This window comes from Spinacia oleracea, chromosome 4, assembly GCF_020520425.1.
Source record: "Spinacia oleracea cultivar Varoflay chromosome 4, BTI_SOV_V1, whole genome shotgun sequence".
Classification (NCBI taxonomy): domain Eukaryota; kingdom Viridiplantae; phylum Streptophyta; class Magnoliopsida; order Caryophyllales; family Amaranthaceae; genus Spinacia; species Spinacia oleracea.
In genome coordinates, this window is record NC_079490.1 from 7,199,877 (window position 1) to 7,214,175 (window position 14,299).

At 32.5% G+C, this 14,299-nt stretch overlaps 2 protein-coding genes and 1 long non-coding RNA gene across 6 annotated transcripts; 2 read left to right on the plus strand and 1 right to left on the minus strand.

Annotated features, from left to right (window-relative positions):
- The first annotated feature begins 1,936 nt into the window (after positions 1–1,936).
- Positions 1,937–5,508, plus strand: LOC110797230 (F-box/kelch-repeat protein At3g23880). Its single transcript, XM_056826682.1, has 2 exons — positions 1,937–3,275; positions 4,948–5,508. The coding sequence occupies exons 1-2, from the start codon at positions 2,106–2,108 to the stop codon at positions 5,383–5,385; spliced, it is 1,608 nt and encodes a 535-aa protein (XP_056682660.1). The 5' UTR covers positions 1,937–2,105; the 3' UTR covers positions 5,386–5,508.
- A 738-nt stretch (positions 5,509–6,246) lies between these two features.
- Positions 6,247–9,592, plus strand: LOC110797243 (uncharacterized). 4 transcript variants are annotated; one of them, XM_056826765.1, is made up of 3 exons: positions 7,215–7,605; positions 8,925–9,015; positions 9,101–9,592. In XM_056826765.1, exons 1-3 carry the CDS (start codon positions 7,363–7,365, stop codon positions 9,307–9,309), a joined length of 543 nt encoding a protein of 180 aa, XP_056682743.1. In that variant the 5' UTR covers positions 7,215–7,362; the 3' UTR covers positions 9,310–9,592. The 4 variants fall into 4 exon arrangements, 3 of the variants coding, with proteins under 3 accessions (XP_056682743.1, XP_056682742.1, XP_021858026.2); XM_056826764.1 differs by having other exon boundaries at positions 7,215–7,590; positions 8,969–9,015; XM_022002334.2 differs by having other exon boundaries at positions 8,969–9,015; positions 9,101–9,547.
- Positions 9,593–10,167: 575 nt separating this feature from the next.
- LOC130472315 (uncharacterized) lies at positions 10,168–12,392 on the minus strand. The gene is made up of 2 exons (XR_008932416.1): positions 12,082–12,392; positions 10,168–10,459 (listed from the first exon to the last, which is right to left on the minus strand). It is a non-coding gene; the product is annotated as an uncharacterized lncRNA (long non-coding RNA).
- Between the last annotated feature and the right edge of the window lie 1,907 nt (positions 12,393–14,299).

The window sequence follows — 14,299 nt, forward strand, 5'->3', positions numbered from 1 at the left end:
TAATGTTCTTAAGGTGCATCATGTTCACTGTGCACCATGGTCTACCTTCTAAATTGTGCAATGAGAGTGATTTTGAGGAGGAGTATGGCTATAGGAATTATTGTTTCTTTACTAATCACATGTTTTGACTTGTGAGCTTGATCACCTTAATTGTATGCGTGACAAAACAAAATACTTACTCCGTTTGTCTTAGGTGCACCCGTGTATAAGATGCCCTGTACTATGACAAGTTGACAAATACAAAGAATAAATCAATAATAAGAAAGCTTATTAGTGTTTATTCATTTTTAGATTACACACATTTTGTACTTTCTGACTTTAAAGTCATGTTTAGATAGTTTATTACAAGTAAGATTTAAAGAGCATTAGCATTATAGCATACTGCATACCCAATTGTTGTAAAAAAGTTACACCACCATCCGATTTTTTATGTTTTTCTTTATGATAGATTTTTTATTAGCAGTAAAAATTTTTTGGTGGTTCTCCAACTTGGATGTGGATGAAAAGACTAGGTTATATTTTGTTTGGAGAACTTTTGGTATATTTTGTATATTTTCGCAAAAACATTTAGTTTGGGCTAGTATTGTAGTTAAGGGATGGGCAAAAAGTTTTTGGTATATAAGCCCATTTTGTAAGTACTATGTTTAATACTATATAATTAGTGTGTGTCTCGGACGATACCTCGATCGCTACATTGAATAGTTAAAGATTTTTCTTGAACTTAATATTTGATAAAATACATGTATATCATAAAGTGAAAAGCATTCATCTAGTTCGTCACTACACAAACACATTACGTCGTGTATCGTGGGAAATAATTTTTCAGTTACATCATCTTACAATTTGTATAATTTATTTTTTAGTGGAAATAAGTGATTCAAATTAATAAACACCAAGTTAGATATATGCAGTCATGCAAAGCATTTATGTAGTTGATGCTGATGAGACTTATGACATCGTCTCATGTTAGTTGTTACACTTACCTTTGCACAAAGTTTTAGGTGATAAGTGGTTGTTTGATTATCAATTGTTATTTTATTGAAAAAGTAGATGTGGGAAGAGAGAGACAATATAATAATTGTGGGGTCATTTCTAATTTAGAAGTGTAACAACTAATCTGGAACAGGCCGAAAAAGAAAGTGTAATAACTAATTTGGGACGGAGGGAGTATTATTATTTTCCTAAAATAGTCAATAGAAATTAAAATAAAAAGTCTCATAAAAATGTAGTTATTTTAGACTTCATGTTAACATTCATTTATAAATTAATGTGAAGTGATAAGCTACAATTAGTTGTTGGTTAAGATGGTAATGGGGTTATCATCCACACTCGAGGTCTAGAGTTTGAACCTTATTTTACGTATTGATTTTTTGTTGTTTATGATATGACACTCACTTGGTGAGTGGATGATGTGGCGCAAAGGAAAAAGTATTACGTGATACATAGACATTTTTCTCAACGCCTTTTAATATATTAGTATAGATAGTTCTTCGTGTTTGCATTAATAAAAATATTTGAATTTCGTTGGCTATTTTATTTTTATTTTTTTGACATTCACATGATCAAAGCGATGACTTTCGTCTGTTAACGATTTTAAATGTTTTTTTTGGTACGCATGCCTATGTTTTCGTGTGTATATATTTCCGAAACTATGTTTACTCTATTGTATAAGAAAACGTGGTTGGAGGAAATTTATGTACAAAACGTATGAACTACAGAAGTCTATGAATTGGGCTGTCAAAAATTGACCATTTTCGATCGACATCCGACCAAAATCAAAGTGATCCAAAAAAGTTCGTACATTCAATTCGTATAGGTACGATGACACTGTACAAAATATGATCCGATTAGACGCGACCCGTAGACAGTAGCCAACCAATAACCCGATTTAACCCTTCGTACAAATTCGTTGGTACGGGCTGCCCAATATAGACCGAGGCAATATAGAGCCCTTACTCTATTTCCCGCGCAAATATCCGTCAATTTTTAGCTACCCATTCTCCCCCATTTTCCTGTGCTTCAGTCGGTTCAATTTCAACAATTACCTACTTCTTCAACCTCAATCCCATTATTTCTGCAACTTTTTGACATATTCGAATACAATAATGGTTGATTTGGGAATTGAAGATGACGATAGTAGCTTGAAGAACAGCAAGACCGATTTGCCGCAAACCCTAACCCTAAATCTTCCCGACCACATCCTAATTGAAGAAATTCTGGCACGACTCCCGGTAAAATCCTTAATTCGGTTCAAATCTGTTTGTAAGTATTGGTTATCTATCATTTCTTCCCGCAAATTCGCAAAATCCCACCTGAAATTCTCTTCGTTGCGCCCTCAATTTCTTTTTCTTTCTTATACTCCCTATTTTTGCGGGAAGGGGGATGAATTGTCTTTTCTCTCAATACCCTGTAAAGAATTATGTACTAGGAATGATGTAGTTGAATTAGAGTGTGGATATATTGATAATTTCCCTGTACTAGTTGGTTCTTGTGACGGACTCGTGTGTTTGTGTGATAAAGACGAGTATGCTGGTGTATTATGTCTATGGAATCCTGCTACAGATGAATGTCGTGAGATTGCTAATCCCGAAAATATTCCCAATGTTATTGCTTATGGTTTTGGTTCTGTTTCTTCCACTGATGATTATAAGATTGCAGCTTCATTTGGGTCGCGTAGTGAGAAATTTCGTGGTTTTTTCGTGTTTTCTGTACTTGGTAGGAAATGGAAAAGAATTGTTGGTAAATTTGATGGGCAGTATCTTTCTCTTGCCGTGACATTAGAGGGCGAAGCACTGTTTATTGATGGAACTCTCTACTGGCCACCCAGATGTATAGAGCGTTTTAACCGAACTAAGGCCAACCACATTATTGGCTTTAACTTAGAAAGGGAGAAATTTGAAGAATTCCCATGGATAGATGATTTACATAGGTACAGAGAGGTGAAATTGTTTCGATTTAAAGGGTGTTTGACATTCCGCGGTTGTAATTGGAAGAATACCCGTGATATTTGGGACTTTTGGATGTTGAAGAAACCTGGTGGCTCGAGTACTTGGGAGAAATTGTTCACTGTTGATCTTACAAATGTCGCCTTTTTGAGTTTCTCTGTAACAGATAAGTGTTTGGTGCGATATTCTAGGAGGTTCAAGTTAATTGACCCGTGTAAGGAAGCTCTGGAACGTGTCCGTGGAAAGGACGATTTTGCTGAAGACGCAGAAACAAGGGATTACGTTGAGAGTCTTGTTTCTACTTTTGTTACAACCAAGTTCGACGAGGAGGTAAACCAACTACTCTGTATGAGGTTTGATCATGGCTTATATTCTTGCCCGTGTCTTATATTCTTACCCGTTTTAGCTAGTTACCCATGTTTGTACGGAGTAATTATTAAAGGTTGCATTTCTGAATATTCTAATTCAAACATTCAAACTATCTGGTTATATATTTTGAAAAATCACAGAGATACTTTAGATTTCTTTTTCTTCCTATTTTTAGCAGAATTGTCTCATACAGATGTAGTAGGAATTTGAAACGCGTAGACTTTCAGATGGTTCATATGTTGCCACCAATGAGTCTGTCATCCTTCTCTAATGTCAATTATAGTCTTGATTGGTAAAATTTAGCGGTAATTCTACTCTGACCAAGGAACTCTATAACTGGATGGGGTAGACTTGAAATATCAATGTGAAATTTGTTGTTCTTTTTTACGTTAAAATTGATAGATGGAATTTAAATCTGATTGGGTGTCTTTGCTGGATCACTGTACGCCACTGAAATTCTAAGGGAAGGTTGGATGACTTATAATACCTTCACCTTTGAGTTTGTTTAATGAAAATGAGATATCAAATACACAAGTTCATGACCTTCCTACTTATTGGTGCATTAGTCATTATACATGCAGAGAAGGATCATTGTATTTCCGTTTTTTCTTAAAAATATTGGTGAGCTATGACACTTTTCCTAGCGGATGGAGTAGGATTTTGGTGAGCTATGACACTTTTCCTAGCGGATGAGATCTTTAAGTGCCATAAGAGCTACATAATTTTTATTCTTTGTAATGAATCAAGTATAAGGGAAGGGCATAATAGGTAGTGAGTGATATTAGGTAGAAGACAAATTTGGCAGGTCTAGTAAAATGGTAATAAATATTGGCAGTTTGGCACATTAGATTATGGGAAGGATGTTGAGAATTTTGGTAAAGATTAGGCTTTGGAGAGTGGTGACCTCAAGTCACTATCTTGTATCCCATTTTGTGTTCATCGTCTATCAAGCATTTTCTGCCATTACTTTTATGCTCAAGAATATTGGTTCTTTACACTATTTCAATGTGGATTGATTTTGGTCATTGGATCGGAAATAAATTATATTGTACGAGCATTTAGCTTTTATCTAGTGCTTCCTCTTTGTATGTATTTCATCAACTTGGATATGTCTCTTGCAAATCTGCAATGCCATTGCTATTGGCTTTTCATAAACTACTCTTCTTGGTTTATTTGAGGTACATGTTTGTTTTAAAGCTATCCCTATTCCTCATTGTTATTTTATACCACTGTTTGTAGATAGTATCTGCATTGCATATCTTCCTCTTTTTTTTTTTTTTTTTCAAATTTTATGTCTACAATTCAAAAGCCATTTCTCTATTTTTGTTCTCCTCTAGTGTTTTTTTTCTTCTGGCTTTTGGTCATTGAATGGAAATAAGTTACTCCGTACATTGTACGAAGTAGCGTTTTGCTTGAAGCTTTTATCTACCGCTTTATGTTTGTATGTATACATGCACTTGGATACATCTGGTGCAATTTCGTTCTAATTGCCTTTTAATAAACTAGTTTTCGGGCCACTTGGAGTTGCTGTGAGAGATCACTTATCTGTTGAATCATTTTTAGGAATTTAGAAATGACAAGTGTTGATAAAATATTATCCGATACAGTCTAACTATTTCTCTTTTTGATAAAGGAATCTGATTATGAAGACGAGGATGGCTATGACTGTGATTGTAACTGTGACTGTGACTGTGACTGTGACTGTGACTGTGACTGTGACTGTGACTGTGATGGTGATGGTGATGGTGATGGTGATGGTGGTGGTGGTGGTGATGGTGGTGGTGATGGTGATGGTGATGGTGATGATGATGATGGTGATGGTGATGGTGATGATGATGGAGGCAATGGGAGTGATTTTGAGGATGATGATGGCATTGATAATGATGTTGAAGACGTTGTTGGCAATGAATGTGATCCCAAGGATGATAATGAGGCCAACATTTATTGGGTAAGTTCTTCGGATTATGATAAAGACAGCGATGAGTACAAGTATGCTATTCCATCCAAAGACGATGATGATGATGATGATGATGAGGATGATGATGAGGATGATGAGGATGATGGATTCTAGTAGCTAGAAACTAGAATTAACTTGTATCCTTGTAATGGTAGCTTAAGGAGTAAATAAACGTCTATGTTAACATAATTTTCTTTTCCATTCTGTGTTATGATAAATTATTAGTTTTGTCCTCAACTTATGAATGGTTTTCCCTTTTCTGCACATCCTACTTAGAAATTTAGGCTTCGGATAGGTTCGTTTCGACGGAAAATGATTGTCTTTAGAAAACAATTTTAAAGGGAAAACATAATTGCAAAATTCCTTTGTTTCTTTGCAAGAAAAGTCAGTGAGAAAGGAAATGGAAGTGGAAGTGATAGATTTCTTCATAAAAGGAAAATGTGTTTTCATCTTGGAGTATTTTTCCACCTTTAATAAAATAACCAAAGACAAATGAAAATATTTTTTGCCAAAAGTCTCCTAGTGAAAATTGCTTATACAGAGTACTCATATTAAATTGGAGTATTTTCCACCCTTGTTTTGGTTTAACTAAGGCCCGATAATGTTCTACCCAAGCACTGTATCTGTTTCATTAAATTCTATACATTTAATATTTACATAGATATCAATGATGTCTTGGCCTAGTGGTTAAAAACTTAAAATCGAGGGATTGCGTACTACAGGTCTCAAGTTCGAATCCCCCGCCCCTATTTGTAATTTATATTTCCCTTGTGGCTCATTCGCATAGAAAAATAAAACAAAATACGTTGACTCTAATACGATATTTTATTAAACCGCATATATACTTCGTAGATATTGGTATTGTCCTTGTGGCCACTTAGCCGGAAAAAGGAAAAAGTAAAAAAAAAAAAAAAAATGTGATATAGCCCCTCCTTAGTATTTGCCTATTTGGTACTCCGTACAATTTATTTGGTACGGGCTGGCCCAATATAGGCTTATGGAGCCCTTGCTCTATTTCCCGCGCAAATATCCTCCAGTTTTAAGCTGCCCATTTTCTCCCCCAATTTCCCGTGTTTTCGTCAGTTATTCAATTTCAATTACCCACTTCTTCAACCTCAATCCCATCATTTCTGCAACTATTTCACAAATTCGAAGACAGGAATGGCTGATTCGGGAGTTGAACCAGACGAGAGTAGCTTGAAGAAGAGCAAGATCGATTTATCGAAAACCCTAACCCTAAATCTCCCGGACCACATCCTAATTGAAGAAATTCTGGCACGACTTCCGGTAAAATCCCTAATTCGTTTCAAAACCGTTTGTAAGTATTGGTTATTAATAATTTCTTCCCGCAAATTCGCAATTTCCCATCTGAAATTCTCTGTGTTACGCCGTCAATTTCTATTTCTTCCGTATTGTGATGATTATTGTGGGAAAGGGAATGGTGGTTATTTTCTCTCGTTACCGTACAAAGAATGCTGTAGCGTGAAAGATTTAGTTCGATTAGGGTGTGGATATATTGAAGATTTTCCTGTATTAGTGGGTTCTTGTCATGGACTCATATGCGTGTGTGATAAGGAAGAGTATGCTGGTAAATTTGGTCTGTGGAACCCTGCTACAAAAGAGCATCGTGAGATTACTAATCCCGATAATATTCCCGATGTTTTAGCTTATGGTTTTGGTTATGTTTATTCCATTGATGATTATAAGATTGCATCTTCATTTGCTACTCGTAGTGGGAAGTTTCGGGGTTTTACGTGCTTTCTGTACGTGATGGGAAATGGAAAAGAATTGTTGGTAAATTTGATAGGCATTACCATCAACTTGCTATCACATTGGACAACGAAGCACTGTTTGTTGATGGAACTCTGTACTGGCCTCCCAGATGTACTGAGCGTTTTAACCTCTGTAAGGCCAAACACATTATTGGGTTTAACTTAGAGAGGGAGGAATTTGAAGAATTCCCATGGAGAGAGAATTTACATAGCTACAGAGATGTTAAATTGTTGAACTTTAAAGGGTGTTTGACGTTCTATGGTCGTAACTGGAAGAGTACTCACAATGTTTGGGACTTTTGGATGCTAAAAAAACCCAATGGCTCGATTAGTTGGGAGAAATTGTTCACATTTGATCTTACAAATGTCTCCTTTTTTTCGTTTCTCTGAGACAGACAAGTGTTTGGTGCGACAGTTTGAGCAGTTCAAGTTAATTGACCCATCTAAGGAAGCTTTGGAACTTGTCCGAGGAGATTCCGATAATTCTCAGAAGGAAGTAACAATGGAATATACTGAGAGTCTTGTTTCACCTTTTTTTACAACGAAGGTGAAAAACTTTGAGGTTTGATCATGTCTTTTTATTCTAATGCTTTGTGTGTAGTTTTATATTCTTGCTGGTTTTAGCTAGTTGCGCATGTTTGTTATGATCAAGGTTGTAGCCAGGGGGTTTCATTTCTGAATGATACTAATTGAAAATTCTAAACTGTGATTATATTTCTGGTTTATAGGACCGATGAACAGAATTGTCTCATACAGATGTAGTAGGAATTTGAAACTCATAGACTTTCAGATGGTTCATACTTCATAATTCATATGTTGCCACTAACGTGCCTGTTTTTTGAAGTTAATGTGGCATCCTTCTCTGATATCATCTGAGGTCTTGATTGGTAAAATTAGCAGTTAAAGGAACAGCATATCTCAATGGAGTAGACTTGAAATATCACTGTGAAATTTGTTGTTCTATTTTTCAAAAGAATTGATGGATGGAAGTGTGTTGTATGCTTCTGATATTAAAGGAAGGTTGGATGACTTGTAATATCTTAACCTTCGAGTTTGTTAAATGAAAATGAGATGTCAAATACACAAGTTCACGACCTTCCTACTTATTATTGGTGCATTAGTCAATATACATGCAGAGAAGGATAGTTGTGTTTTCTTAAAAATATTGTCCTTTATATTCAACAACTTATACGATTTCTCAAAGTCATAATTGCCAGAGGATCTAGACACGATCTACGATAGGAGTTTAAAGGAGATGTTTGTATCCACCCTAGAAGGATACATCAGACTCACCCAAAAGTAATTAATTGAACTTTTGAGCATGTTCTTTTTGTTGATCTATTGTAGGATTGTAGTACATATTCTTGGATAGAGTAGGATTATGGTGAGCTATGACATAGTTTCCTTGTGGAAAAGGTCATTAAGTGTCATCAAAGCTACATGATTTTTAAAAGCTACATGATTTTTACTAATTCTATGTGTTTAACATAGGTTTTGGCCATTGGATTGGAAATAAATCACTTCATTCTACAAGCATTTTGCTCTTTGTAATTCATGAACTTGGATACATCTATTGCCTTTTCATAAACTAGTCGTTTGGTTAATGTGAGGTGCACTTTTGTTTTAAAGGGTGCCTATTCATGTGTTCTGTTTGTATATAGTGTCTACATTGTATATATTCCTTCTTTAAATTTTCACGTCCAATATTCAGAAACTATTACGGAGTATGTCTTTTATTTCTCTCCCGTTGTTGGCTTGATGCTGTTCATTTTTTCCGGCAACTTGAAGTTACTTGATATTGTTGCAATTCATTTTTTTTCCCGGCAACTTGAAGTTACTTGATAACATCTGTTGTGGCAGCTCACTTATCAGTTGTATCAGGTATGGTCTAACTATTTCTCTTTTTGTTGGGGGTGTAACATTAGACTGCTAAACAACCAATCGTGGACAATAAGCTTCTCCAAAATAAACGGTAGACATTTCACTTATTTAATTTTTCAAGTGTTGCAATATTTGTATGCCACATTAATGAATGATTTATCATTCTAAATTGGCAGAGTTCTTCCTGTGTCTCGGGAAAAGGACTCTGATTATGAAGACGAGGATGACTATGATGATGATTGCGATGATGATGATGATGATGATGATGGTGATGAGAGTGATTTCGAGGAGGAGGAGGAGGATGGCAATGCTAGTGATTTCGAGGAGGCGCATGGCAATGAGAGTGATTCTGAGGACAATGGCAAAGTCAAAACTTATTGGTTAAGTTCAGATGATGATGATAAAGACAGCGATTATTTTAAGTATGCGCTATCCAATGATGAGGACGAAGGTGATGATGAGGATGAAGAAGATGAAGATGGATTCTAGTAGCTAGAAATCTAGAATCTAGAAAGAGTAAAGAATGTTTTTATGTACAGAATTTTTTTTGTTTTTTTTCCCTATCTTGTGTTATGATTACTTTTGTTAGGATGTGTTATATACTTATATTCATTTGATTTTCACTTAACTTTCCTTAACTTAATCTGAACTTGTCTTAATTGTTAAAATTTATTAAATACTTGTTTCAGTTATAAATCGCATTTAGGTAGCCTAATATTTTTTCCTGAACTTAGTTTATTTAAACTTATTTATCCTGAAATAATAGAAAATAAAGTGACAGAACAGTGACAACTATAAGGGATAATAATAGGAAAGCTTAACTTAACGATGTTCATTGTTAGGGAAGTGAGGTGGAAAGAGTAATACGAAAAGGGTTGTGCATAAGCCAATCAATTCCACTTGCATAGACCAGGTCCACGCTACTATTAGTGTGGACCAGGATATTTTAGGTATTTTACAGCTTTTAAAGATGACATGGACAAGCAATGTGAACCAAAAAATTCGCGGCCTATATAGTAACTCTTACGTTTATATAGTTTACTTATATGCAATATAGTTACTCTACTAGTCATACAGTAAATTTTAACAATATAATTATTAATATATGCGACATAGTTACTGCAAAGATCATATAGTAACTGTTAAGTTGATATAGTTGTACTTGTATGTAGTATAATTACTCTAATAGTCATACAATAACTTTTTGATGTCATTTTGATAAGAATTCAATTACTTAATAATGTATACACAAAGATATTGACTGCTTTATATCATATAGTAAATATTTATCGTACAGAAATAGTTACTCTTCTATATCATATAGTAACTCTTTCTATTCTATAGTTACTATTAACTCTTTCAAAAATATAGTAGCACGTCCTCTCCTTCCACGCCCGGGTCCTCTCCTTCCTTTACCACGTCCTTGGTTTTCATTGTTGTCAGAATTTTCTTCTTCTTCTTCGATCCTGCTTTTGTTTTCCTTGCAGAAGTTATTCTTTGCACGAATTCAATTCTAGATGATCATCTTTGTATTTCTGAATTAATAGATATATAAACTAAGTTAATAATTTAACATTTAAGTGTGAAAAAATGACATAGTAACTATGTAAAACATATAGTTTCTATTATGCATCTTACAGTAACTCTTAGAATTAATGATGGTAAGATATTCGCAGAAATGCAAATATAGTTATTGTTGTAGTCATATAGTTACTGTCATAATAATATAGTCACTCTTATTACTAATAACATAGAGACAAAAAAAAACATAAAAAGAACAAAATGATAACATAGTAACTATTAAAAATATATAGTTACTATTATACATGATATAATATCTCTTAATATTAATGATAGTCATATATGAGTAGGGTTGCAGATATAGTTATTGTTATGATCATATAGTTATTGTGAGCATAACATAGTAACTCTTATACTAATAACATAGAGGAAAACAAACAACATAAAAATAACATTATAATATACATAAAAAACTATACCAAACATATAGTTACTATAATACAAGATATAGTACCTATAAATATCATTGATGGTCATTTAGTCACAAAGTTGTAGACATAGGTGGTGTGATAATAATATAGTAACTCGATCCATAATATAGTAACTACATCACTAAAAATGTAGAATAAACATAAAAAACATGCACATAACATAATAAACTGACATAGTACCTATTTCAAACATATAATAACTACATAAATCATACAATAACTATTGAAGAAAATAAACATATGGTAACAAATCATGATAAAATAAACATAATACATATTTCAAACATATAATTACTATATAAATAATATAGTAACTATTGAAGAAAATAAACATATGGTAACAAATCATGATAAAATAAACATAGTACCTATTTCAAATATATAGTAACTATATAAACCATATAGTGACTATTATTATAATATAGTAACTATATATTGTACACATATAGTAACTATATCTATGAAGCGGACAAAAACATACTCTAAATAACATAGTACATAATGTAATCGTATAGTAACTTTTATTTATCAAAAAGTCACTATAAACTGTTCATAACATAATAACTATCTTAAACACATAGTTACTGTTTTAAACTTATAATAACTTTCTAAAAAATATAGTAACTATTTTAAACACATATATAGTTATTATTTTAAAGTTATAGTAACTTTTTTAAAAAATATAGTTACTCTAAAAACTACTACCAACATAAACACAACGAACATTCCAGTGACTATTAAAAACACTATTTCACAACATAAATTAAAGGTGACTATATCATTTATATACTAACTATGTGAAACACTAACCCTAATTTCAACAAAACAACAAACATTTCAAATCACTCAACAAAATAATAACTATTGTACACATATAGTAACTATTTTACACATATAGTAACCATTAAAATAATATAGTAACTATTATACACATATAGTAACCATTAAAATTACATAGTACATCTTTAATCCATATAGTTATTGTATTACTCATATAGTTACTATTTAAAATCGTGAAGTCACTGATCGAATTCGCGAAGTGAAAACGATATTTCGGTAAACACAAACATTAATTTCTCCAAAACAACAAATATTTTCAATTTTAAATAAAAATAGACTTAAAATTCTTTAAAAAAACAACAAACCGAGATGCGATCTCTAAAAATTCTTGCGAAGATTTGTAGACGAGCGCAAATTCTTCGATTCGATTTCGGCAACGACGAACCTCCTTCTTGATCTACTACTTCCTCCAATTTTTCCTCATCTAATAGATCCAATTATAAGAATTATAAGATAATTACGAAGAAAATCGAACAAAACCTAGAAATTTGGGCTAAATTTTGAAAAGCATAGAGAGAAAATGAAGAGAGATAAATGAAAGAGAAATGAACAGAATGTAGATCTGAAATTTTGAAAAATAAAAAAGTTTAAAACGTATATAAACTAGACTAGCACAAATCGCATTGAAACTCTACAAAACACATAGTAACTCTTTAAAACACATAGTTACTGTAATACGCATATAGTTACTATTTAAAATCATAAAATAACTGTCACATAACAGTTACACATATTACCCATACAAATTACTTTGTTGCCCTGGTCCACGCTAAGTTAGCGTGGACCAGGTTTATATTAGTGTAAATATAAGCCAATTGAACCAGATCCAAATGAATGAAATTTAGGATTAAAATGGATTAGAGTAAGATCCCCCAATCTATTTTTTAGCTCAATCAACACTTGGCAAAATTCGATCCAAATTTGTGAAACGTTCCCTTCAAAATACTTTTGGTAAAATATATATTAAAAACTCATGTAATTACGAGTATAATTTTTTAATGAAATAAACTCTATAATTTCTACTTAAATTTTTTTAACATTGACTTGTGTATTGTGATAAGAATTTTAGATTACTACTCCCTCCGTTCCTATTTGTTTGCCTCATTTGATATTTTAGTCCGTTTTTAAAAGATTGATCAATTACTAAAAATGATCATGGACTACAAATTTACTCCCACGTTTAGCCCACTACTTTTGTTTTACTCAATTCCACTCACCTATCTATTATTAAAGCAAAGTGATGTGAAATGAGAGAGGTCCAAAACCTCAACACTCCTCTTCTAACTACTCTCCCATTTAGGACACAAAGAAAAGAAAAAAGGCAACAATAATAATTTACCAAACACATGAAAATATATAACAAAAGCAATATCAATCAAATAAGAAAAACGGAAAGTAATTAGATTGACAAAGAAATAAAATAAAGAAAAAAGAAAGAATAAATAATTGTAACCAAAATCATTTGAAATAACAATACAAAATAATAAAAGATACGTGTAGGTATTCGAAGTAGTTTTCCATTTGCAATTTCTCATTCTTAATTATCAAATAATTTGCGAATTTACTGATTACACTTAAATTTATGCCACGAGATAAAAATAATGAGATTAACTTTAGGGACAAGTTGTCACTGGTTAAGGTCGTTTGTTATTCGATAAACTGAAACATGACACGTTTTTGGTGTATTTATATTGTGGTTGAACACTATTATAAAAAGACTTACTAGAAGCACACCTGATACAATTCTATTAACATATAGGAAGACTATTATAGGAAATCTTAATATCTAGAATCACGTATTCTCCGTTTGATGATATTTTAACTTTTTTGTAAGATTTATTAATACGACATTTGAAGTTAAGTATACTTTTGTTATTATATTGGTTTAGCAGGATTATATATTATATAAATATCTCGTAACACAGGTACATACTAGTACAAGTTTAATTGTGTACTTATCATGGAGTAAATAGACTACTCAGCCACACTTGGGAGAAAAAGTCGGAAAAGAAAAAGTTTTAAAAAAAATTTAAAAAAAAACAAAAAAAAAAATGTAACCCTATCAAAGGTAGTTGTCTAAGTCCAACCTAACTTCCCTTCAACATTGCATGTAAACCACGCGCCATTGCAAAATCCGTAATGTTTCTCTATTTATACCAAATAATAATCAAGATTGCTTATCACAACCGAATGCTTAGGTTCCGTTTTATTCAACTGATTTTTACTCATTTTTTCTCGAACTTATCTTACCTGAATTTATCAAAACTTATTTTAGTTACAAATTATATTTGGTTAATCCTAATTTTTTCTGAACTTATCTTATCTGAACTTAATTTTACTGAAATAAGTGGAAATAAGATGAATATAGCCATACTTGAAAAACCTTAAACTTTATTCTAAATCGTTGCGGAATATTTTGAGTAGTAATTTGTTTTTTATTTTCTTTTTATAAATGGTATTGTAGTTAGTGGATGATGTAAAATAGCAAAGGGAGAGTGAATGATTGACTCATTTGTTTTTGTG

Coding starts and splice junctions, on each gene's coding strand:
- LOC110797243 (XM_022002334.2), top strand. CDS start 7,363: ATGGCTCGATTAGTTGGGAGAAATTGTTCACATTTGATCTTACAAATG. Junction 7,606..8,968: donor CGAAGGTGAAAAACTTTGAG/GTTTGATCATGT, acceptor GTGTAACATTAG/ACTGCTAAACAACCAATCGT. Junction 9,016..9,100: donor AAGCTTCTCCAAAATAAACG/GTAGACATTTCA, acceptor CTAAATTGGCAG/AGTTCTTCCTGTGTCTCGGG.
- LOC110797230 (XM_056826682.1), top strand. CDS start 2,106: ATGGTTGATTTGGGAATTGAAGATGACGATAGTAGCTTGAAGAACAGC. Junction 3,276..4,947: donor CAACCAAGTTCGACGAGGAG/GTAAACCAACTA, acceptor TTTTTGATAAAG/GAATCTGATTATGAAGACGA.